Source organism: Dama dama, chromosome 23, assembly GCF_033118175.1.
Source record: "Dama dama isolate Ldn47 chromosome 23, ASM3311817v1, whole genome shotgun sequence".
NCBI classification, from domain to species: domain Eukaryota; kingdom Metazoa; phylum Chordata; class Mammalia; order Artiodactyla; family Cervidae; genus Dama; species Dama dama.
Window position 1 is genome coordinate 11,357,031 of NC_083703.1, and position 27,077 is coordinate 11,384,107.

The window sequence follows — 27,077 nt, forward strand, 5'->3', positions numbered from 1 at the left end:
AGTCTTTATTTTGAAGGCTCCAAAATCACTGCAGATGGTAATTGCAGCCATGAAATTAAAAGACGCTTGCTCCTTGGAAGGAAAGTTATGACCAACCTAGACAGCATAGTAAAAAGCAGAGACATTACTTTGCCAACAAAGGTCCATCTAGTCAAGGATATAGTTTTTCCCGTAGTCATGTGTGGATATGAGAATTGGACTATAAAGAAAGCTGATCACCGAAGAATTGATGCTTTTGAACTGTGGTGTTGGAGAAGACTCTTAGAGTCCCTTGGACAGCAAGGAGATCAACCAGTCCATCCTGAAGGAAATCATTCCTGAATATTCATTAGAAGGACTGATGTTGAAGTTGAAACTCCAATACTTTGGCCATGTGATGCAAAGAACTGACTCATTTGAAAAGACCCTGATGTTGGGAAAGATTGAAGGTGGGAAGAGAAGGGGACGACAGAGGATGAGATGGTTGGATGGCATCACCGACTCAATGGACATGAGTCTGAGTAAACTCTGGGAGTTGGTGATGGACAGGGAGGCCTGGTGTACTGCAGTCCATGGGGTCGTAAAGAGTCGGACACAACTGAGCGACTGAACTGAAGTGTTCCATTGCATATATGTCCCACAGTTTCTTTATCCATTCATCTGTCGATGGACATCTGGGTTTTTTCCATGTCCTAGCTATTGTAAATAGTGCTATAATGAACATTGGGGTACTTGCGTCTTTTTCAGTTATGGTTTTTTTAGGGTATATGCCCAGTAGTGGGATTGTTGGGTCACATGGTAGTTTTATTCCTAGTTTCTTAAGGAAACTCCATGCTGTCTTCCATAGTGGCTGTATCAATTTACAATCCCACTAACAGTACAAGAGGGTTCCCTTTTCTCCACACCCTCTCCAGCATTTATTGTTTGTAGATTTTTTGATGATGACTGTTCTGATTGGTGTGAGGTGATATCTCATTGTAGTTTTTTTGTTGTTGTTGTTCTTGTCCTTTAAATCTACTTTATTTTATTTTTAAATGTGTTTATATTAATTGGAGGATAATTACTTCACAATATTGTGATGGTTTTTTCCTTGCATCAATATGAATTGGCCATATAGATATAGGTAGGTATACCTGTGTCCCATCCATCCTGAAACCCTCCCACCTCCCTCTACACCCTATCCCTCTAGGTTGTTCAGAGCACCAGCTTTGGGCACCCCCTTCATGCATCAGACTCACACTGGTTATCTGTTTTACATATGGTAATGTATCCGTTTCAATGCTGTTCTCTCAAATCACCTCACCCTCTCCTCCTCCCACTGAGTCCAAACATCTGTTTGTGTCTCCTTTGTTGCCCTGTATGTAGGGTCATCGGCACCATCTTTCTAGATTCTGTATATATGCATTAATATACAGTATTTGTCTTTCTCTTTCTGACTGACTTCACTCTATATAGGCTCTCCATTCATCCACCTCATTAGAACCGAAGTGAAGTGAAGTCGCTCAGTCGTGTCCAATTCTTTGCGACCCCATGGACTGTAGCCTACCAGGCTCTTCCCTCCATGGGATTCTCCAGGCAAGAATACTGGAGTGGGTTGCCATTTCCTTCTCCAGGGGATCTTCCTGACTCAGGGATCGAACCCAGGTCTCCTGCACTGGAGACAGATTATTTAACCTCTGAGCCACCAGGGAAGCCCTCATTAGAACTGACTCACATGCATTCCTTTTTATAGCTGAGCAACATTCCATTGTGTATATGTACCACAACTTCCTTATCCACTCATCTACCTATGGACATCTAGCTTGCTTCCACATCCTAGCTGTTGTAACTAGTGCTGCGGTGAACATTGGGCTACATGTAGTTTTCATCTGCATTTCTCTAACAATGAGTGATGTTGAACATCTTTTCATGTGTTTATTTAGCCATCTGTGTGTCTTCTTTGGAGAAATGTCTGTTTAGAGCTTCTGCCCACTTTTTGACTGGGTTGTTTGTTTTTCTTGTATTGACTTGCATAAGCTGCTTGTATATTTTGGAAACTAGTCCTTTGTCAGTTGTTTCATTTACTATTATTTTCGTCCATTCTGGGGGTTGTCTTTTCACCTTGTTTGTAGTTTCCTTTGCTGTGCAAAAGCTTTTTAAGTTTAGTTATGTCCCATTTGTTTGTTTTTGTTTCCATTACTCTAGGAGGTGGGTCATAGAGGATCTTGCTGTGATTTATGTCAGTGTTCTGCTTATGTTTTTCCCTAAGAGTTTTATAGTTTCTGGTCTGACATTTAGGTCTTTAACCCATTTTGAATTTATTTCTGTGTATGGTGTTACAGAATGTTCTAATTTCATTCTTTTACATGTAGTTGTTCAGTTTTCCCAGCACTACTTATTGAAGAGATTATCTTTTCTCCATTGTATATTCTTGCCTCCTGTGTCATAGACGAGGTGGCTGTTGGTGCCCGGGTTTAGTTCTGGACTTTCTATCTTGATCCATTGAACTGTATTTCTGTCTTTGTGCCAGTACCATATTGTTTTGATTACTGTAGCTCTGTAATGCAGCCTGAAGTCAGGGAGGCTGACTCCTCCAGCTCCACTGGTTGCTTTGGCTACTGGGGGCCTTCTGTGTTTTCATGCAAGTTGTAAAATGTTTTGTTCTAATTCTGTGAAAAAAATGCCATTGGTAATTGGATAGGTATTGCATTGAATCTGTAGATTACATTTAGTGTAGTCATTTTGACTATTTTGATCCTTCCAATCCAAGAACATGGTATATCTCTTCACCTGTTCATGTCATCTTTGATCTTTTTCATCTGTATCTCATAGTTTTCCGAGTACAGGTTTTTTATCTCCTTAGGTAAGTTTATTCCTAGGTATGTTAGGCTTTTTGATGTGATAGTAAATTGAATTGTTTCCTTAATTTCTCTGATTTTTCATTTATAGTATATAGGAATGCAAGAGATTTCTGTGTATTAATTTTGTATCCTACAACTCTACCACATTCATTGAACAAATCTAATAGTTTTCTGGTAACATCTTTAGGATTTTCAATGTATAGTATCAGGTCATCTGCAAACAGTGACAATTTTACTTCTCCAGTTTGGATTCCTTTTATTTCATTTTCTTCTCCGATTGTTGTGGCTAGGACTTCCAAAACTACGTTGAGTAAAAGTGGCAAGAGTGGACATCCTTGTCTTGTTCCTAATCTTAGAGGAAATGCTTTCAATTTTTCATTGTTGAGAATAGCCATTCATTATTTGGCTTTGGAGAGGGAGCCAAAGGCATGTGTCTACAAGTGATCACCACAGGTAGAGTGGTCAAGTAGCAGCTTTATGACTGGGGTTCTTTGGCAGAAAATAAGTTAAATGCAGTGTAGATGGTTTACAATTGTGTCTTTGTTCCAAAGAAAAGTGAACTAGTTGTAAATCGAGTATATCTTACTGTCATTTAAAAAAAATGTAGACTGGGAGTCTTAAACAACAGAAGCATATTCTCTCACAGTTCTGGAGTCTGGGAAGTTCGAATCCAGGTACTGGGCTGATTTGGGTTTGGTAGGAGCTCTCTTCCTGGCCTGCAGGTGGTCCACTCCTCACTGTGTCCTCATTCAGCAAAAGGAGAGAGATGTCCCTCTTCTTACATGGCCACAATTCTGTGAGATTAGGGCCTCAGTATTATGACCTCATTTAGCCTAACTACCTCCATAAAGGCCTGATTTCCAAATATAGTCACATTACCAGTTGGGGCTTCAACATGTGAATCTGGGGTGGGGGTCACAAATATTCAGTCCATAACATTGTCTCATCGGAGCTATTCTTTGATAAATGTTCCCCAAACCTGCTATTGACAAAGGTTATGTATGTGAGACACACCCAGAGTGAATACACTCTCCCACAAATCAAAAGAGTCTACGTACCTAGTCTTGGGTTAAAGATGGTGATATGAAGTCAGACTTTAAATCTCACTTACCCAGACATAATGATATGAAAGCAGATAAGTATAACAAGCAAATGAAGAATACAAACAAAAACAGATGAACCCAAAGAATGGGCTGGCAGCCACAGCAAAAAGAAGGCATGAGCCTGGTGCTACCTCCAACCCACCCCCTCACTCTAGCAGACTGAAATAATCATGAATAGGGTCTTAGTAGCTACCATTTAGGGGCTTCCCAGGTGGTGCTAGTGGTAAAGAACGCACCTGCCAATGTGGAAGACACAAGAGACTCAGGTTCAGTCCTTGGGTTGGGAAGATCCCCTGAAGGAGGAAATGACAACCCACTCCAGGATTCTTGCCTGGGAAATCCCATGCACAGAGGAGCCTAGTGGGCTACAGTCCATAGGGTCGCAAGAGTCAGACACTACTTCACCACCACCACCAGCTTCCAATTACTTGCCCAACTGGGAGAGAAGCCGCCCAGGGAAATTTCCACAAGCACATGAAGCTAGCCATGAACACCTTCACTCCTCATTTCCCCCAGGAGACAGGAAAACTCACTGTGATTCTCTATTTTAGTATCTCTTGCTGGGAGGAAAATGCTAAAGGAATGGCAGACCAGTAACAAATGCCTAGCTCTAACTACTTGTATGATAAATTTTTACAAAGAGGAATTTCACCAAATAAAGAGTGAAAGAGAAAATAAGTGTAGATCTTTGGGGTAAGCAGGAAGCAGAGGAGGTGGTACTGGAGAGTCCCCGGTGAAACCCCGTTGAAGGAGGAGCCGCCTTCATTCCCTAAGGAGTCCCTGTAGGGTTTGCATTTGTTATACTCCATCCCTCCCCTGACACTAACGTTGCACTTCCCAGAAAGGTGGCCAGAAATAGACAGTCCTGAGGTTCAGAATCGGTCATGAGAAACAAAACAGGAAGTTACAAAAAGCAAAACAAAGGCATATCCAACGGAGAGAAGGAATTTCTGGAGGCTGGATCCATGGCTTGCTGTGTGTCATTTGTGGTAGAGAGTGGGTGGTAATCTTTGTTATTAATAAATGCTGCGTGGTTTATTTTGCTTCCCTTTACTTTGGATGAATTTCCTAGGAGTGGTGTTTACCCTTTGTACCCTTAACATATGATAACAAAACACCTGGAAGTGAAACCTGGATGCCCCTCAAGTAGCTATGTAAATAGATAAGCCCATGCTACTACTAAGGACTGGAATTTTTTTTCTTGAGGCTAAATATATTTATTTTACAGCTCTTAGAACCACATCACTAAGAGGAGTCACATCACTGACTTTTACGATCATTTTAAATAATGTTGGTGCCTTGATTATAAAGAGCAGTTTGTGGGAAAGCATCATGACAACACAGCATATCACATACTCAGCTTCTCTTTAAGTTCTGTCTTTTCACTGACACTCTGTTCTGCCTGCATAAGTTGGTCTCTGATCTCCTTCTGCTTAGTTGCACTTGGATTCAATACCTAGAAAGTGAACTTGGCACTCTAAGGTCTAATGGACAGCATCTCCCCTAACAATCTGTTGCTTGAAAAGAACATAAATTGATGTTTATGCACGTGGAATAATTGCTTCCTTCCATTTGAGCTTGGAAGTTAAATATATGTGACAAATGCCTTAAACTCCGTGACCAGTTTTATTCCATTTTAGGCAATAGACTTTGGCCTGTAAAGGGACTTCTAATCTGTATACATTAACTCTGTGTTTCTCAAAATTTCACCATTTGTAGTCCTAAACCCACACTCTTTCTCAGATGGAGCTCCAACCCAGCCAAAACTCAGATTGGGACTTGAACCCAGGGTCCCCAACCAGGAGCGGACTCAAACCCATTGTCTTTTCATTGAAACTGTTCCCTGGTGTCAGAACTTCCCACAGCTCGGCTTCTTCACTCTTGTCACAGAAGGAATTCAGCGAGAAGCAGAGTGATAGGCAGAGAAAGAGTGTATTAGCATAGGATGCTTGTGAGATAGACAAGCAGACAAGCAAGGCAGCACAGCCCTGAGAACAAAGAGGGCTACATTTTTATAATCAGAGAAAAATGGAGAGGCGGGGAGAAGACCACCCTCGTCCTCATTTTTGAATAGATGTCAAGGTTTACATTTATTAGTTCCTGCCTTGACCCATATGGTCTAGCTGGGAGTGTCACGGCGCTATTAAAATCATATGTATATTAGAAAAAGGCTGGTGACATATACTAGTATGATAATTCACCTCAGGTTTCAGTGTCATGTCCCCTTTCACCTATATTCCTGTCTTGGCTCCATGCAGAAATGCAACTCTTCAGGGACCATTAACAAGATTCAGACCACGTATCCGCTGTCTTGCATTTATCTATTTGATGGCTGTGCCGGATCTTCATTGATCTTCACTGAGAGCAGGCGTCCTCTAGCTGTGGGCAGCAGGCTCCTCTCTAGTCGTGGCGCACCAGCTTCTCATTGCAGTGGCTTCTCTTGTTGCAGAGCACGGGCTTTAAGGCACACAGGCTTCAGTAGTTGTGGCACACGGGCTTGGTTGCCCCGTGGTATGTGAAATCTTCCCAGGCCAGGGGTCAAACCTATGCCCTCTGCACTGGCAGGCAGACTGCTAACCATTGGGCCCCCAGGGACGTCCTGTTGTATGTTTAACCCAGGACTTGTGGCTAACTGTGCCTGGTGCTTGAATGTACCTGGCCTTCCTTCAAGGTAGTGTAGATTGTTGCTAGGTTACTGGCTTCATTAGTTTATAAGAGTTTCCCAAACTCCCTTCAAACTCCCTCTAGTGGGATTTTTAAACTAAACTATTTAACTATCCTACTTTATCCCTGTCGGTTCTGTAGATGATTTTAGGTGATACCAAAGCTAACACATTATTATATGTGAAAAAATTAGGCACAAATTAAGCTCACAGTTTTATAGCTGTAATTGCTATGGGACAAAATTAAGAAGCAATGTTAAGACAGAGTCAGTTATAAACATATTATTAAGCATTGGGCTTCCCTGATAGCTCAGTTGGTAAAGAATCTGCCTGCAGTGCAGGAGACCCTGGTTCGATTCCTGGGTCAGGAAGATCCACTGGAGAAGGGGTCGGCTACCCACTCCAGTATTCTTGGGCTTCCCTGGTGGCTCAGCTGGTAAAGAATTTGCCAGCAGCGCAGGAGACCTAGGTTTGACCCCTGGGTTGGGAAGATCCCCTGGAGAAGGGAAAGACTACCCACTCCAGTGGCCTGGAGAATACCAAGAACTGTATAGTCCATGAGGTCACAAAGAGTCAGACACAACTGAGTGACTTTCACTTTTCACTTTATTAAACAGTAGTCATCACCACAGTAACGCCACATAACAAGCCTTCTTCAATCTCAGAGGTTTAGAACACCAATCATTCATTCTTTTGTTCACAGATATGAGGATCAACCCCATCTAGTCTAGGCCAGGAAGGATGTCAGGCTGTGAGCTGAGTTTCAGGTCTTATTCACTCAGCTCTTCCCTGAAGCATGTTCTCTTTGGGGTAAAAGGCAGGAGCATAAGAGGGCAAACCCCAACTGCACAAGTGCATTTCACAGACCTCTGTTTGACTCACTTTTGCTAATATCTCATTGGGCAAAGCAAATTCCAGGACCAAGCCCAGTGTCAAAGAACAATGAAGTCAACTCCCATAGGGGTGAAGATAGGAAGTAAGCCTTTCTAAATAATTATCTAATTCATTACATTAATAGTAAAGTTGGAAATCCATTGCATTAACAGTAAGTTGGAACATGAAGTGAAGTGAAGTGAAGTCGCTCAGTTGTGTCCGACTCTTTGTGACCCCATGGACTGTATCCACCAGGCTCCTCCATCCATGGAATTTTCTAGGCAAGAGTACTGGAGTGGGTTGCCATTTCCCTCTTCAGGGAAGTTGGAACAGAGTACTGGAGTGGGTTGCCATTTCCTTCTCCAGGGAAGTTGGAACATAGATAATAGCAAAAGTCAAGATGGTTCAAGAATGCTTGCTTTGGTTCAACACCAATTTAATTCAATAGAATTGAATCCAGACAACTCTGCTTTCTACAGCTGTCATGATACCTAGGGAACTACACATTCTGAGCAATAATTATTTGTACTTCTCTTTGTTGCATGGAGTTTATTGCCAACATAAATCTCAAAAGAAAAACTTGGCAAATCCTCTCATATCTCTCCATGTTTATGTATTTAAAAATTTGGTTAACTGCATTCTGTATGCATTTCAGCATCTTTTCTTTGTGGTATGACTTTCTTCATTTATTATTTTTTATGTAATGCAAGTGACCTACAAAAGGTTATCATAATCAAGGCTTTGAAGAGGACAGTTGAGGTTGGTAATTGAAAATGAACTGGTACTGACTGTCCCAGACTCTTTCTATTTCAGCACCTTTTATCTCCTGCTAGGAGTCCTGAAATGTTGCTCTTGTTTGTGTTCCAAGCAGCAGCAATCAAAATGAGGGGAGGGACAGGCAAACTGAAATAAATAGGCTGTAGAGACAATTTTTGTTTTGATCAGATTCTGTTGTCTGTGTGAAATGGAATCATTTCTCCGGGGCACTCAGATGCATTGCCCAGCAGGAGAGAAGCCCTTAGGATAATAACAGTTCCACATACATGAGAGTAATAAGTATCTGTCATTCTTCTTTCCAAAGAACACCACACACACACTTGCATACACATATGCACTTGCATATTCACATAAGCCTGCCACTTCACACATGCATAGTCATATATTCATACCACATGCACATGGATCATGTACACTCATGATAAATAAATGAATGAGTCTACCAGTCATACCATTAGGATCTTCAAAAGCAGTCCAAGAGACCTATGCTCAACAACATGGCAATATATAGAGCTACAACTATGATTTTTCTTACCTCTCTGTCACGGAGCTGAAACATGCCATTACATTTCATGCTAATCTGTGCCAATATGGTGGCATAACCTGAGAATTCTCAGACAAATGTACTGTATTTTAAAACAATGAGTTTGAAAAAACAAAACATAAGGCCAGCAACTTAAATATTTACTGTCTGATTGGCCTTTTGGGTTTTGCTTTCTTCAACTTTTTTCCTATCTCACCCAGCTCTTAGAAGTGTTTTGTATGCTCCTTTATTTTCATTGAGCATTATTAAATTGACTAGCATCCTATTAGCTAGAAAGTTCTCTGTGATGTCAGAGAGGTTTCTCTATAGTAATATCATCAGGGTTATTACCATTAATATCCATGACATTGAAAGAGATTTCCTGGAAGAATCAGCCATAGGTACTGCTAGATACCATCACAATGACCCCAAGGAGAAAGTCAAATAAGTAACGTTTAAATAGTGTTAGGTCAATTAACTTCCCTTCTATAGTAATCCTTTCTCATAAAATATAACAGTTATGTTGTATTTTGAGAAGTTCTGATGGTGTCCAAGGAGTTAAAACAGTTTGTAGTTATGTTTATAGTGAAAAGGCTGAGGCTTTTAAATACTGCAATGTTTGGTAAAAGTCATTCAAGAAATTAAGTGACCAGGCAAGATATCCTCTTTTATGACATGTCTGCTTGTGTCATGCTCATTTTCTATTGGGTTCCTTGTTTTTCCTATGTTATGTTGTTTTATATATGAATCCATTGTGAGTTTTATGTATATGCACACACACATACACATACATACAAGGACTCTTGTGTTATATGTGTATACATATATATGTATATATATATATACATGGCAAATTTCTTCTACTCTGGTTTATTTTACAGTCTTAATGCTGTTTTGATAAACTAAAGCTGCTAATTTAAATGTTTCCTACATTTCTAGTCTTTTTCCTAATGGTTAATGTTTTGCTTTTCCTGTGTAAGAGATGTTTGCTTAATGATGTGAAGGTCTTTTTCCATGTTACCTTTCAAATGTAGTTCTATAATCTACCTAGAATTTTTATTTTTAGTATAACAAAAATCCTTCAGTGTAGTTCTACTATTTTAACCCCGAAAATATTTTCAAATTGAAGTCTAAAAGAAGATTTTTGTTAGATGTGAAATTTTACATTAATATTATTTTCTTTAAGCACTTTAAAAATATCATTACATTGTCTCTGGATTCCATGATTTTTATTGTGATGTCATCTATAATTCCTATTGTTGCTATTTTGAACTGAATCCTTCTTTACTCACTAAATAATTTTATAGTTTTTCTTTAACCACGATTTTCTGCAGTTTTATAACGATTGACTTCAATGAGGTTTGCTTCGCATTAATTTTGTTTGGGGATCATAATACTAATTCTTCTCTGTATCTTTCATCTTTAATATTCTTTATATTCTAAATTAGCTTTCAGTTTATGAATGATTTCTTCAGCTGTGTCTTATTACTGCCACATCTGCCTATTGAATTCTAAACTTCAATTATCATATATTTTTCAGTTCCAGAATTTATATCTGACTTTTTTATACAGTGTTTAGTCCAGTTATCTGATAAACTTCTTTGCCATGAGAATTCACCCTCTTGTCACTCAATTCTTAAACACATTAACCATATTTTAAAGTTGTGTCTACAAGTAATATCTCTAAGATGTCTCTACATATTGTTTTATCGTCTTGGTTTTCAGTGATCCGTACTTGTTCTTCTGGGATGACTGAATTTTTTTACTTTTTTTTGAATTTTAAATTTTTTATTGAATGCTAGACACTACATGTGAAAAGCTGTAGTGATGACTTGAGCTCCTGGATGACTTTATCTTCTCCCAGAGAGGATTTATGTTTGCTGCTTAAAGGCTGGGAGGAGTGAGCAGAGCACTGAAGTCTAGTCAGAGATTAGGTGGCTTAAAAGTTGGTCTTCAGATTTTTTTAAGAACTGGTTTATTTCAAGTTCATTGCCCGCAGAGCATAACCCTTCAGGGGAATTCCATAGAAAACTTGAGGTACTTATCAGAGCACCTCTTTTTTGGTGGGCCCTGACCTCCAAGCTTTGGCCCTCTCCCCCACAAACTTCACTGAAAAAACATCTGGAAGCTCTGTTAAACTTCTTTGTACATGTGGAATGTCAAGTTCACCATTTTTCACCTCTTCAGACTCCTTCAATGGCTCTGTAGTGCCTTAAAATAATTTCTCAAATCTGTTCAATATCTCTATTCTTGATGGGAGTATTACCCTACATTATGATAGTATACTTTAGGCAGAAATCTCTTTCTTAGTGTAATCTTACCTTGCATTTTTTTTTTCATTAGTAGCAAAGTGAATCACGTTTTCACATAACTGCAGGCCATTCTTATTTTTAATTAACTTCCTGTTAGATTTCTTGCTCAGTATTCTATCCAATTCTTAATATTTACCTCTATTTTTTGGAAGTACTTTATATATCAAAGATATAGACCTACCTTTGTCTATGACAAAAGGTATAAATATTTTTCAATTTATATTTCTTTTTTAAAACATCTCTTATGGTATTTTTTTCCACCCCAAAGTCTGTGTTTATATAAAGTCAAATATTCCATTTTTTTTTCTTCTTTCTTCTGTTTTGAGAGATACTTAGCAAAGATTTCCTGCTCTTGGGCTTAGAAAAATATCCATCAGTGGTTTCTTCTGTAATTGTGTCTTTAAGGAATATGTTGATGAGCAATTGAAACATTGTCTATTTTCTAGAATTGACAGTGAGAAAAAATATGATGTTAAGTCCAGTTGGAAGTTTCAAGTTTTGTTTTCAGTTTCCCAACCTCAACCTCAGGAACCAGTGAAAGAAACTCACGGACACAGTCCCTTTAATGTTGTCCTTGTAGGACCTACAACATTATTGTAGGACTTGGCTGTCCAGGAGTTCTTTTTTTTTTATGTTATCCCATTCCTGACTTTTCTCATCTACTCTCATGCTCTCAATGATATGACATTATTCTGTATTGAAAAGTGAAAGTCTTAGGCACTCAGTTGTATCTGACTCTGCAACCCCACGGACTGTAGCCCACCAGGCTCCTCCGTCCATGGGATTTCCCAGGCAAGAATATTGGAGTGGGTTGCCTTTCCCTTCTCCAGAGGATCTTCCCAAGCCAGAGATCAAAGACATCTCCCAAATTCCCACACGTCTGATTCTCAATTTTCTTCCTCAGCATTAGATGCAAAGCTTGTTTGGTATCTGCACTTAAATGACCCTGCACTTCAGTCTTCAAATATAAAATGACTTTCTGCACTGTTAAGTACTGACCTTCCTACCTTCCCTCTACCCCGGCTAAGATTAGTCACCTTACTTCTTGATTCTCAGCTTCAGTAAGTCATTACCAAAAGTGCCAATTCCATGTATCTGCCTTTGAAGAGATTATACACTGGATCTTTCCTAGATTTGACTCTTCACTAATAGCAAGATCAGACTGAACATCCTCTGAACACATTCTGGACTCAATAGGTATTCACGTGCTAAGACTCAATTTAATATTCCATTTTTAAGTACAGAAATAATAAAAACTTTGAAGTTATGGGTTTTTCCAGTACTTTATTTGTATTTTCAAATGCCCTGGCTCTTCAAGCTGTGAAAACATAATAGATGTCTAAGAAGCAAATTTTCTCACAAAAAGAAAAATGGATGTTAACTAGACTTATTATAGTGATCAATTTTCAATATGTACAAATATCAGATCATGCAAAGCAAAAGAAAAACAGTGTCCTTACAACTACACTTAAGTATGTTATATAGCTTCAGCCACAGTGAATGGAGGACGAGTCTTATGAAGTTGTGTGAGTAGAGAAAAATTACAACAGAAATTAACTAAAGACTGGATTCTCAGTAGTCCAAAATGGCAGCATCTAAGGATGTCTTCTAGGGGAACAACTGAGACATTCATTTGTGTTTAAACAAAAAAAAACCTCACTGCCAGGAGAATGAATCTTTCAGCTTTCAGGCATGCCTAAGGCAAAATAGATTTTCTGTTTTTACTCTCTTCAAAGTTAAAGCCACATAAACTCACATACAGATTTCCCCAAATTCAGATTGTGGGTTGTTCTGATTAAACCAAGTTTCTCTGCTTTCATGTTAACCTGCTTTCTAATTTGAGAAACTGTGCATGTATGTATGTGATTATTTCACAAATTAAAGAGAATTTAGAAAATGTCAGCACTGAAGTATTCGAGCAACTCAACCTACTATTTCCTCCTTTAACCTCTTCTGCAAAAGAAATTCAATCCCAGGAGTATTTTTAAATTGAAGAGTGCAATGGAGGGTGACAGAACAGTTGGCAGTCAGGACATCCTAATTCTCTATTGATCAAGGCCCATCTTCTTCTTCAGCTCAAGGCGGGAACACACCCAGAGATCCTGTGAAAAGCGAAGGCTCTGGTGACACAGAGAGCTCCACAAGTCCTGATGGTAAGTTTCTGAGCTATTTGAGTCACGGAAACTACAAACCTGGAACACTTTCTCTGTGTAATCTAGGATTAAAGGAGCTATTCTATGAATCAGCATGTTCGGTTTGAACAGAGTAAAGTTCAAAAACCGCTTTCTACTGGGAATTGGCAAAATGGACAGCCCATTTAAAAAAAAAAAAAATAGCATGTGCCTCAGTTTAATCTTACTTCATGGCACCAAGGGAATGGTGGGTCATGCCAAGGCTAAACTGAACCGCAGTCTAGCTGGTGAACACCATGGGACTACTCAGCATTTAGAGGAGCCCTGTCTTGAATCTGGGCTATTCTTAAAATTTCATGACTCCACCTCACTGTATCACATCACATGGCTTGGCCAGAAACATAGTGAGTCTTTAAAAGCACTTCTTCAATTTCCGAAAACCTTTCTTTAGTCCTGTCTCATTTTGAAGGCCTCTAAAGACTGTGAGCCTCAGGAATATTATCACCTTGCCCCTGCACAATGACACTGGAAACCCTCTGAGACAGCATCATTTGCATTAGAAAAAACAGCTATTTAGGCACACATGATTTCTAAATATTCAATTCCATTTGCCCACAGAGCTTAGGAGAGTCAGAATTGTTGGTCAGTTATCAACATGTATATGTAAAATCTTGCAGTTTGGGTTGAGAAAATTTCAGCCACTGTTAGAAGTTACTTGGTACTTTTAAACAGTTTCCTATACCATGCATTCCACCCTGCTATAGGCATCCCCTCATCTTAGTTGACTCCCTTAATTATAAGCTCTTTTGTGCCAACTGATTTATAATTTAATTTTTTAAAAATTATCCAATTTTAAGGGTTATTTTCCATTTATAGTTATTACAAAATATTGGCTGTATTCCCCATGTTCTACAAAACATCTTTGAACCTTTCTTTGACTCAGTGCAAACTGATTATTTTTTTAACCCTTCCCTGGAGGGGGGCATGGCAACCCACTCCAGCATTCTTGTCTGGAGGATCCCATGGACACAGAAGCCTGGCAGACTACAGTCCATAGGGCCGCAAAGAGTCGGACACAACTGAAGCGACTGAGCATGCACATGCATTATCTAGGAAACTAATATTTTTAAATCCCAGATTTCATCCATTAAAAGTCACTCCATGTTAGTCATCCTCAGCAGAGTGAAACCCTCCCAGCCAGGTTGTGACACTATAAACATGATTTTTAACTAGGTCTCTACAAATCATTGGAGAAGGAAATGGCAGCCCACTCCAGTGTTCTTGCCTGGAGAATCCCAGGGATGGGGCAGCCTGGTGGGCTGCCATCTATGGGATCACACAGAGTCGGACACGACTGAAGTGACTTAGCAGCAGCAGCAGCTACGAATCATGTTCCGAAGAATACCAAGGTCATGTAATTCTCACTGAATAAAAGGGACATAAATGTGTTAAATACTAAGGTTCTGTCCTCACTATAGAGTTTACTGAGCACAAAGTCTCAGCTATTAAAAAAAACTTCTTAACATAGTTAACATTGCTCATCAAACGCTTTTCATATTAACACTTATTAATAGATTTTAGAACTAGGGACCCTTGGGTTGGAGGAAGGAACAAATAAGGAACACTCTCCTATATTTTATTCTGTACAGTCCACACTGAGATGGTCAACCTTACAATAACTCTGTAGGCCAGGATGGAAAGTGTACACATTATTCATTTTTATGGGTATACCCTCGCTGTATCTGGCCAGTTTACACCTGGGGTAAAGAGTGGGCTCACACATGGTGAGAAACCAAGGAGTGTTTGCAGAAGGAACAAAGAGACCTGCTTTCCTTCCTCCTTGAGAGAGAGTTCGGTGGGCTCCCAACCAGCCGTTCCCTCATTCAAGTCTCTTTGGAATGTGAAATCCAGCACCTGCCACTGTTTTACTTGAATCAGGTTTTTGTGTTCAAGAAAAAGAGATTTGGATGACTGATTCTGTTCAAACAAATGAAGATTACCCAAATGGGAACAAACAGGTTACATATCCAGAGCATGGGTGTCAGCTCTTATCACTTATGTCTGGCCAACTCAAAGGCAGGAGGGAAGTGGGGAACTTCTATCTAACAAAAGGGAAGATTTCAAAGACCCTTGACAGGAGGTTGTTGGCAAGGGGAAGCCAGATGGGTTAACTAGAAGTGGCTGGTTGGTCTGAGAACATTTGGTTTTCCCTGATGGCCCTGTGTTGGGAGCAAGGAGCAAAACACAGGGAAGCTGGCAGTCACTGACCAAGTTCTGAGCTGGTTGCTGCAGAGTTTTGAAGTCAGAATTCTACTGCCAAATATGGTCTGGCCATTGTTCATCTGTATATTAAGTCTCTAAGTATATAATATGGGCTTGGATGCTTTAGCAATACCAATCTAATTAAACCTACTGACCCTTGAAAATTTCCAGAGTGTCTGCTCTGCCTGTTCTGGGCTCCTTCTGGACAATGACATTAATTACGTGTGCTATTTGTATGCAAATGCTCACATAGAATAATACACACAGTAAAGTAAATGCACACGTTTTATCATTGCTGTGTGATCTGGTAGATGTTTTGCTTTTCCATTTCATGGTGTCCACTGCACGCATTGGCAAGTTTTCAGGGTCGGTTTTGAATTAGCAGGCCCACTAGCATTGCTGTTTCAGAGGAAATCGCTTACATCTCTGTGCATGGATGATCTGGTTTGCTTTGTTTTCTCTTTATTTTCTTAGACATCTATTAAAGCCTTTGAGTTTACCTAAGGATGGTGATAAATACACACAAAATATCAACCCCCAAACCTGGTATGACATGAAAACAGCTCCTACAGTTTAGTAAAGGGGCAATTCTGCCCTCCCCATTCTCCGACCAGTAAAAATCTACAAGAGTAGTCCCCAAATCTTGAATGAATGAAAACAAATTGAAAAGAGGTATAAGATAGGAAGTCAGAAATGTAGCGATTCACAGGCCATTTTAATATACTTAAGAGACTTGGGTTTAACAAACATTTAACCTTTTTGTTTTCCCTTCTGGTTACAGTTGACATGAATTGTCAGGTTGACAGTGTAAATGACCCAACAGAGAGTCAGCAAGAAGATTAACTAAGGTAAGTTGCCTCTGTGGTGAGATTTTCAATTGATTAAATGGGCCAGCCATAGGAACTGTTTGTAAAAGGCATGTTGGATTTCCCTCAGTTCTATCAAGTCCCACAGCATGGCTCAGGCTAAGCTTTTAAAATCTTTATGCCAAATAACATATTATAAGGAGCTAGGATTACCCCTAGAAGCTCACCATCTTTAAACGAAAAAGATAAGCTACAGCATCTCCAGATTGTGCGGTACCCTGGTTTTCTGAGCTTTGACAGGAAAACAATTTTTCCATCTAGCTCGCCCCCTGGCTTCCTGGAGTGAACAAATTATTGAAGCAACCCCAAGCTGATTCTGAAGTATTGCTTTTCCAGAAGCTACCTGCTGAGTTGTTTAGTATATCTGTTTTTAAGCATAACACTAAATCTTTGCCCTGGAGAATGTAAAAGGCGTTTGAGCATGTTTGGGCTGAGAGAAGCCCGCCTTATGTTTTGCCCTCTTACCCCACTACCTGTGGACCTTCGCATCTGTACAAAGGTTTGTTGGGTTGAATGAGCCCCAGGAAATACCACAGGAAAATAAATGGGACCAGATGATGTTTAGGAGATTTTCTAGACCAACATTCTAAATCACTCAGCCAAGACTAAAGTGTATCTAGAATACTGAGTGGTCTGTTACCCATTTTTGTACCTTGAGGGCTGGTGAGAAGAATTAAAGGAAAGAAGCCAGGTTTGCTATTCTGATTCCTAGCTTAAAATGCTTAGCTGTGAAAAAATCCTATGGGATAAATGAACCGTGTGTAAATGAACTGTGTGTTACCTGGAGCTAGACACAGATGTGTTGACATCCTTGCCTCTGTTGACTGAAGAAAAAAGACACAACCTAAAAGTTGAGAATTATGTCTCACTCGATGACTTTCTATGGACTTCAAGCCCAGAGTAGCTCTGGGGGGCTGCTCCAAAGAGGTAAGGGAACAACCAGGATTTATAGGAGTTTTGCAACAAAGATCAGGTAGCCACAACATCAAAAGGAAAACCAGTACCTCGAGTTAATGAATTTAGTGCTTTTCTATATATGGGAAGATGCAAGAGTCTGGGCTCATCGAAATCACTCCTTTGCTAAGCACCTTAGCTACCTAGGGCCACTATCCTGTTCTTCCCCATCCTGAGACTCCTCGGTACACCGCTGGGGGTGGCGACAATGGCTGAGGGCTTGGCATTAGGCAGCCTGTTTGTCTCCATCCTGAGGGCTCACTGTGGGGGCCACAGTATATGGCAGGCAATGTTTTCTTTCACAGTGCTTCCTCTTGGTCAAAATCTGACCAGCCTTCGGAGACATTTCATGAGCAATTTTGTGGCACAGTGCTAGGAATGGCTCATTCCTAAACCAGAGAGATATTCTGTTGATCGGTCACTCAATGTGTTTTTTTTTTTTGGATTAGGGCCTGTTGATAATTAAAATTCTCTGGATTGCTTGCATTACTAGTCTATTATGATCCAGGAAATGTTTTCCCCTGAAGCTTCTTCCCATATCTAGAGTTGCACTATTATAATTATTTTATGTAAAGTTATGTGTATATGGTGGATTAACTCAAGACGTTTAGCCATCATTGATTCTGTTGGAGACCTGGTTACATACTGGGTAATACAAGAAGCAATCTTATAAATTAGACAATAGGCAATACAGCTAGTAATATTAATAAAGTCATAGTACAGCAGAGATAGATACAAAGCATAAACAATTTGGAAACAAAAAAGAACAAACTAAAACAATGACTAGTATAAATAGTTGTAATCTGGTTGCAATAAAGCATCAAGTCCACAGAAGATCTAACTGGAGAAGCCAAATCCTAGAAGGATCAGGTAGAGAGAAAAAGATGTTTCCTGTTTGTTTATAGAAGTATACTTTGTCAATTCGCTGAGGGCCATAGCATAAAAGATTTTTCTTTTAGAAAACAAAAATTTCCCAAAAAGTCATAATATCACAAATTATATTTATCAGTTAATTAATTCCTGATGATCTAGGTGAAACCTTCAAGTTTTCCATTAGAGTTTTGTAATTTCTTACCCAGCTCAGTGATATGATCTAAAAGTGATCAGAAACTTCTATTTGTCAAAAATCCTTTCTATGAATTTCCTTGAAGACCTTCATTTTTATAGAAGCATCAAAGTAAAACAATGATTGGCTTTAAGTAGCAAGACTTAAAAAGGCTTGGTTAAAGAGCAAATTATAATGCACTTGACAATAAACTTGGATATTGCTGTGACATATTAGATTTTAAGATAAAAACTAGAATTATGATCAATATTATACCAGGGCATATCAGATTTTTAGGAATTCATATACATTTTAGGATATCTGTATTAATGACATTTATCCACAAAATATAACCTAAGGTTCATCTCTAATCAGTTGACAACGTTTCTCAAGTAATTTAACATACCATACGCCTAATTAGTCTGATATTCTTCTCTGAGATGCCATAGGGGTCCTCTGAAGCCTTTTAAAGTTAGCTGGAGATGTTAATTAAAACTTGATGGGAAGTTTGTCAAAAATAACAAAAAGTTTTAAAACACTTGGTCAAATAAGATCACAGTGAACACTTAACTAAAGTTGACAAAAGAGTTCAAAAGTAAAAACAGCTCACTTAAAGGCCCAGAAACTCACACAATGCTACCGATGCTGCACTCCAAGAAAACTTTATTCTCTTAACAGAGAGAAAATGAAATTCCAGGCTTACACCAGCCTACTTTCAACAACAAAATCCATCTACCTTATTAAATTCAATCTAAATTCAGCCAGTCCTGACCATGCACAAAACTCTTTTCTCGGGCTTATTTTCCACCCACTTTCTGTATGCTTATTATTTTGTCCCCTATTTTTTTCCCCATCTAGAAAGAACCAACTTTGGGACAAAACTATTTTCTTTTCCCTTAAAAAAACACAATTCCATCTTTCATACCTTCTTTTGTTCACAACACACATCTTATTTTCCTACTGTGTACTAAGAAGAAGTAAGCAATTATGAACTACATTCACGTTCTATAGTTTGGCATGGCAAACAAATATCAATAATAATTTCTAAAAACATGTGCTTTCTTATAAAAATATCTCAGTGTGGCACCAAACATACATATGAATAGTTCTAAATATCTTTAGCTTCTCTGTAAAGGAAGAGACTGTCTCAGCATCTTATTTGGGAATGACCTAGCTCTTCAATCAGCTTCCACTGTTTAACTTCATTTAGCACAGTTCTTCAACTTACCAAATTTATGGAGAGATTATTTTCAAGTTTGACATTCCTAAAGCATAATTATTTCTAAAGAGTTCACCCCAAAGCTTATCTTGTCTCCTTTATAGTGTATTTATAAGAATTTCATCATACCAAGTTAATTTTTTTATTGTTGACAAACTCTGTAACAGAAATAAATGTATTGACCTTCATTAAACCTAGGTAAAATAAAAGACAAGTCTTTATTGATTAAACTAGCAATCTTAAGCTTAATGCCAGATGTTAATTTAATACTGAATACTTTCTAGATTTTTTGAACCTAAAATTCATTCTGGCCTGCTTCTTTCATATTTAGAAATATTTAGTTCATAAGCACTTTAAAGTAAATTAAACAGAGCTCTTTCATAAGTTTAATTTTGATAATATTTCCCAGAGGTAGAGACGTCTCATATGTGTAATGTGTACCCAGAGAAAACTAGAGCTCTCATAGCTTCAGTTAAAAAAGTTTAGTTATGAATCAGATATTGCAATGTAAACTTACTACTTTATAAATAACAGTTGGAATACATTAAAGTTGTGTGCTCAGACGAGTAAGGCTTCACTAGTCATGGAAAAGACTTTAAGATTGGTATTTGTTCTTGATAAGCCCTTACCCTTAAGGAGGCTGTGAAGTGAAATTTGGCCGAGAGACCCTTTCCAGACGTTTTGAAACTAAGCAGAACCTTGTGGGGCCCTCTGGGTACAAATCCTTTCCCTGTCCCTTTCTTGTTTGTAGGAAATAAGCTTCCTTCAGCCTTGGCTCTTCCCTGAGTTCCAAAGAGCAGATTCAAACAATTGCTTACCGGGGAATGAAGAAACAGAGGAGGGGCAGTCAAGAGACAATCATGCAGTGATAAAGCGATAAAGCAGGCTCCTGGTTCCTCCTTGAGGAGTATGCATGACAACGAAATGTTTGAGCTCAGCTGCAGGAACTAAAGCCCCCACTTCAGGCTGAGCAGAAGCCTCCTTGGGCACCACCCTTGACCTCACCACCGACCGATCAGAAGAAAGCCACAAACCCTGTGGCCCTCAGCCCAAACTTTGCCTAGTAAACACTTCTCCCCCCAGACTGGGAGTTCAGGGTGGTGCCTGTTTGCCTTACTTGGCCCTGTAGTGAACTGCTATTTGCTCCAAACTCTGATGTTTTGGATTTTTGGCCTCCCTAGGCATCAGGCGCAGGAACTTGCACCCAGTCACACTTTGAGTTTAAAAGGGCCACTTTTGCCCTTTTTCCCCTTGGTTTCAGGTCTGCTTGGTTGAGCTAATTGGACCCAGTCTCAGGTCATTGTGGGCTGTACTTACATTTCTCATTTGTAGAAATTAGCAAGGCAAAGACAGTTGCTTTTAATTCTCCAAAGAACTGTCACCTAAATGATATTTAAAAATTGATTTGCCAAACCGTGTCTTATTTAATTTGCCTTTGAGAGAGAATATGTTCTAAGTTCTAGGGCTTTAGAGTTTAACTTATCATGTCTTCAAAAGCTTGCATAAGGTATTCAACAAGGCCCTCTTTCTGAGTGCACAAGTTAAACCCAAAGCAAAATCACTAATTTTATTACTGTTAGCCCTTGAATATTAGCTCCCAGTTTTTACTTTATATGGTAAAGCTCAGGTAGCCCTACTAGTTTCCTTTAGTATGTTTAATCACTATTTCCTGAGGGTGAGATCTATATGCCCTGTCTTATAATGCCAACCAGGGGAAGCATTCCCCAGTGAAACAAGTCTACCCCAAAATATGATCAACCAAAAGTCACAAGCTGGTTTTTCTTATTTGTTTTAAACTAACGGTATTCCTAGGTCAACCATTCAATATGTATTTTTCACCCTTTAATTTCTTTTTTTAATAAGTACCAATAGAAGAGCTTTTTATAATAAGAGAGCTCTAAATGTTTACTCATTCCTAAGTCCCATTTAAAGATCCATCAATTGGCCATTAATGAGATATATCTTAATAGTGACTTAAACAATAGGGCAAAAGCCTTCCTCAGAAGAGAGTGCAAAGATGCCACCTAAATAAGATTCAGAAAGGTTACGTGTCAAAATAATTTAAGAAAGGCCCGCATTGTGCAGGCTAACACAATGAAGGTTAAGATGGTGAAAAGCCCCTGAGAGTTGGCATGGCCAGACAAAGACTGCTGAGAACCCCAGTCTATTCAATTGGCTGACATATGTACGCTATACATTTTGGATGGCAGAGACCAAGTTCTCAACACACACACAGATGATCAGGTAGAACATTACATTTCTTTTTTTTTTTTTTTTTTTGAGAGAATTCTTCATGGATATTCTTTTTTCTTTTTTTTCATTTATTTTTATTAGTTGGGGGCTAATTACTTTACAATATTGTAGTGGTTTTTGCCATACATTGACATGAATCAGCCATGGATTTACATGTGTTCCCCATCCTGATCCCCCCTCCCACCTCCCTCCCCATCCCATCCCTCTGGGTCATCCCAGTGCACCAGCCCTGAGCACTTGTCTCATGCTTCCAACCTGGACTGGCGATCTGTTTCACACTTGATACGTTACATTTCAAAGACAGATTAAGAGAAACGCAAACTACCCCTGGGGGGGCTTTTGTTTCTTTAAGGTCAGAATTTTGAAAGGAATTTTTTTTTTAATCAATCAGGCTATTTTTAAAACTGTGTATGCAATAAAAGAACCCCATTATTAGTTATTATCAGGACGAGACTTTCTTTAATTCCCAATTAAGTAAATACTGTAGGAACGTAGACCTGTCTGGGGTATTAGTTGGAGGCTGGCAATCTGTCATTCCTTCTTGTTTTGCAAGTTTTATTCTGCATTCAGAGGTTGGTTTGTCAAAATAGAATTACTAGTGATGATCAGGTGGTGGGCCAACATACCACTTGTGAGCTTAATGCCTCCAGGATTTGCCCCAGAGTAGTTTCAGCTCCTCTTAACATGTCTCACATTTTCCCTCTGGTGGTATAAGGCCACCATGGGAGCTCATGTCCCCAGCAGAGCAAGCTTTAATGAAAACGAATGGATTTTCCTATAGGGACAGCTACATGGCATGATGTCTTTGCCTCCACCACTCCTGTAAGTTTCTCAGTTGCCTGAGAAAGCCATTGCCAGCCAAGAGATGTCCCCTTCGTCAGAGCTGGAGGCTCTCATGAGCTCTTGGTTTCATGCTGACGGATTCTATGACGGTAGGCAGTTCAAGAAAAGACAGCAGGCCGGTCTTCCCCGAATCACCCAGTCCAACCCTGCTCAGTGTTCTTGCGTCCGAGCAAAATCTCCCCAGACTTTCAACTGAGAATAAAACCCCTGAGTGTCTAAACTGAATCAAATCTCCCCAGTGCCTTCACTGAGGATGAACCAGGTACCTCTTCTTGAAACTAAGTTTCAAGGACTACTGACTCCTCCAAAGAGGAGCTTAACACCGCTGCATAAAATTTAGCATCACTAACCAATAATAGGAGATCTGAAAACCAGGAGTGACTCACCAAAAGTCATCTGGACTCCCCAAGGAGGTGTTCGGGCCCAGAGGTCCCTGGTAGAGTTCAGGTGAGGAACTCTGCTCTGGGCTCCTTCATTTGGTTGCCAAAACTGTCAACTGGAAGAAAAAAATGCACAACCTTAAAGTTGAAAATTATTTTTATTCAGTGAACTTTCTGAGGACTTCAAGACCAGGAGGCAACCTCTCAGATAGCTCTGAGGTGTTGCTTTGAAGAGGCAAGGGAAGAGCCAGGATGCATAGTTTTGCAACAAAAATCAAGTAGTTGAAACATCAAAAGATTGCCATTAATTAAGGGAAACCAGACATCTCAAGGTAATGAATTTAGCACTTGTCTACATATGGGAAGATGTGAGAATCTGGGCTCATTGAAATTATTTCTTTGATATGCACCTTATCTATTTCTATTCAGAAAGAACTGCCCTGTTCTTTCCCATCATAAGTCCCCTCAGGGCTCAGTGTCAGGGTGGTGGAATATGGCAGGCAAAATGTTTTATTCACACCTCCCAGCATCTTCTCCATAGGCTTCTCTACTCTCCCAGAAGTTAGAGTTGTACCAGACTCAAGCTCCAGCATGGTGGCAGACTAAAGTTTCAGAATATGTGAAAGGAGGCAGCTGTCTTCCCATATCATGATTTTAAACTTTATTTAAAATAAATTTTAATATTATTAAAATTATTATAGCATTATAATATTAAAAATATAATAAATTATAATAGCATTCATGCAATACATATACAGCATAGGACTGATAAAAAATGTAAACTCATACAAACATGGTCTTACAAACATTTCATCTTTTTTTAAACCTTATTCATGTATTTAAAATTATCCTAAGCTGCAGAAATGATATGGTAGAGAAGTTTCCATTAAAAAGTAATGAAGTGAGACTAAACCTGAACAATTTAAATGCAAGTTCTTCAGTACTGCCTTACCTTTTTTCCCTTTCACTGCCAACACACTACAGACTGCTTGTCTAGATTTTTTTTCTTACAGACACTATTATTTTTCTGTATGATCAATATCTAGATGAAATACCAAAATAAGTATGTTTTCCTTAGTTAATATCAAAATATATCCCTTGGCCATAAACATGAATCTACCTACATACCTTTACCCAAGTGAATAAGTTGTCAAAATTTAAAGTTCAAAATTAGTTTAACTTTGTTGCAAAAGTATATCCTGACTCCTCCCTTACCTCTTCAGAGGAGAACTTCATCTCCAGGAAGAAATGACTCACACAGGGTCACTCAGCTGATCAATGGAAGTTCAGATACCTCCAGAACAGAATTTTTTGACACAGTGCTGTTCCCTAAAAAATAGTGCATTTCTGAACACAGTTGTCATAGCAAACAGTGTGACCTAAGGAACTTCATCAATTCCCACAGAAATACTTACATAGCTGGGTTTGTAGCGGTTATTGGTAGTGCAACAGGAAGAACCTTTAGTTCTGTGCATCATACCTCCAAGAAAATTAATGAAATACAGTGAAATGGGATTAAAATTAGAGTTCAAAGACATAATATAAGAAAGTTTAGTGCTGTATAATTTGTTTGAAAACCAGGGATATCATAAATGACAACAGAGGAACAGTTCAATGAATCAATAGAGTGCTGTGGAAATGTAAAAATAATTTTTCAACAAGTATTTGAGGGCATGTAAAGATGGTTACAGGCTTCCCAGGTGGCTGGCTCAGTGGTAAAGACTCCACCTGCCAATGAAGGAGACCTGGGTTCATCTTCCCTGGGTAGGGAAGGTCCCCTGGAGAAGGAAATGGCAACCCACTCCAGTAGTCCTGCCTGGGGAATCCCATGGACAGAGGAGACTGGCAGGCTGTAATCCATGATATCACAAAAAAGTTGGACACGACTTAGCGACTAAACCACAACCAAAACAAAAGATGCATATGGAATCTGAACCTTTGTTCTGGGGAAACACGGCAAGCCAAGTGTGGCTTCCAGGGTGGGCTTTAAGAGACCTGGTAACTTTTTATGATCTCAGAATGCTTGCTCTTAGAATCCAGCCACCCTCTACGAAGCTCAAGCTGTGGTACAGAATGGAGACAGCCACATGGAGAGAGATTTTAGAAAGTGAGAGGGCATTTTGGATGTTCAGACCCCAGTGGATGCCGCCTAGAGTAGATGAATTGCCCACCTGAGCCCAAGCCAATTTACAGAACCATTAGAAATAAGTTGTGAGTTTGGGGGCCACTGTGTTTTGGCGTGGCTTGTTTTGTAGCAATAGGTGACTGAAAAGGTGGAAAAAATAAAAAAACCCTCTCAATACAAATGCTTAGAAATGAGAGATAAGCTGTAACAAAAATATTTTTAAAATACATAGCTCAGGAACATGAAAGCTATTGAAAATGAAGAGGAATTTGAGGCCAAAGCAATAATCTGGTGAGCAGCTGCCCCCAGGACTACAGTTTGGTTGTTGTGCAGATGTAGACTCTAACGCTAGAAGGCTGGGTTTTAATGCCCGCCTGGACCTTGGGCCCCTCAAGGTAAGGAGCTGAAGTTGATGCCTCTACATAAATAAATCTGGGATTCCCAGCTCAGGATATTAACAAGGAGACTTGAGCTGGCCTAGGGTGCTCCATGGGGAAAGAAAAGGCCCCCATGGTAAGCAGAAAACACATATACACTATGTGTTTGAAACACAAATTTATGCCATCTAAAGTCATACAGTAATATACAAACCAAGAAATTAATTTATACTTGATTATAGACCAGTGTGACCCCCCTGGGAGAGTTAGCAAATGGAAATGTAATGTAAAACTATCCTTCAGAATTCCTACTGAAGAAATAAATTTCCAAAGATGAATTTATAAAACACACAAGGAAATGATCTATTATGAATGAGAGTTGATGGGTAAAATTGCAGGATGATTAGCACTACAAGAACTTGAGGGTAATGTTGAAGATTTCATAAAATAAATATCTTTAAGTGACAAAAGATAAAAAGTAGACATAAAACTGTAAGAAAGCAGCAAACTATGAAAAATTAACAATTTGGAAAAAGCAAGTCAATGTATAGTGATATAAATGACACATGAGGAGACATAAGGAATAGAAACAGAATAACTAAGACATTCTTTGTTCAACAAGAGCTCTAAAAGGAGATGTTGATAGTATTTGAAAGATACTGCCAAGGATTTATCAGAATTGATGAAAGTCAAAAAATTTGAGTTAAAAGAAGAATCATAAGTTACAAGAAGGGCATATTTAAAATAAATTCACAAGACTTTCCTGGTGATCCAGTGGCTAAGACCCGGCACTCCCAATGCAGGGGGGCCCAGATTCCATCCCTGGTCAGGGAACTAGATCCCACAGGCCTCCCACATGCTGCAACCATGAGTTCGCATGCTGCAACTAAAGACCCCGCATGCCACAATTAAAAGATACCGCACACCACAGCAAAAATGGAAGGTCCTGCATGCTGCAACTAAGATCCAGCACAAACAAAACAAAATAAATTCACACTTATGCACTGCAGAACACCAACAAAGAGGAAAAATTAAAACAATTAAAGAGAAAGATTTAACCACAAATAAATAAGTATTGCAAGGACAGCAATTTCCCAAGATCAAGAATTTAGATCAGAAGATAATGAAATAATTCTAAGTCTTCAAAACATGGATGAAAATAATGGTCAACATAGAGTTCTTCACTAGTTTCAGTATCATTTAAGAAAATGACATTTGTCATTTTCAGGAAAAAAGAAAGATTTGCTACTCACATACCGTTTCTCTAAAAGCTACCAAAGCAGGCACAACAGTAAAAAGAAAATTGAGCCCAGAGAAAAGAGTATGGTGTAGGAAACAATTGCAAGCCAAGGGAATGGTAAACACAAATGAAAACCATAATATATATTGATTACAAATTTGTAACGATATTAATGAATGCTTAAAAGACTACAATAATTATGTATATTTTATAATACACCACATAACACTACATACTTCCTATTGTGTCTATTTGTAAATATATTTGTGTGTAAAAGTATAAAAACATGCATGTTGTGGATTCACACTAAT

The 27,077-nt window shown here is 39.0% G+C and overlaps 1 protein-coding gene across 1 annotated transcript in view; it reads left to right on the plus strand.

Moving 5' to 3' along the window:
• LOC133044568 (ADP-ribose glycohydrolase MACROD2-like) overlaps positions 1-16,313 on the plus strand; it is a 900,047-nt gene extending 883,734 nt beyond the window's left edge. The window contains exons 12-13 of the mRNA XM_061125972.1: positions 13,146-13,223; positions 16,246-16,313. Of these exons, the coding sequence (XP_060981955.1) occupies positions 13,146-13,223; positions 16,246-16,307 (140 nt within the window). The 3' untranslated portion in view covers positions 16,308-16,313. The remainder of the gene's footprint in view (positions 1-13,145; positions 13,224-16,245) is intronic.
• Positions 16,314-27,077: the final 10,764 nt, after the last annotated feature.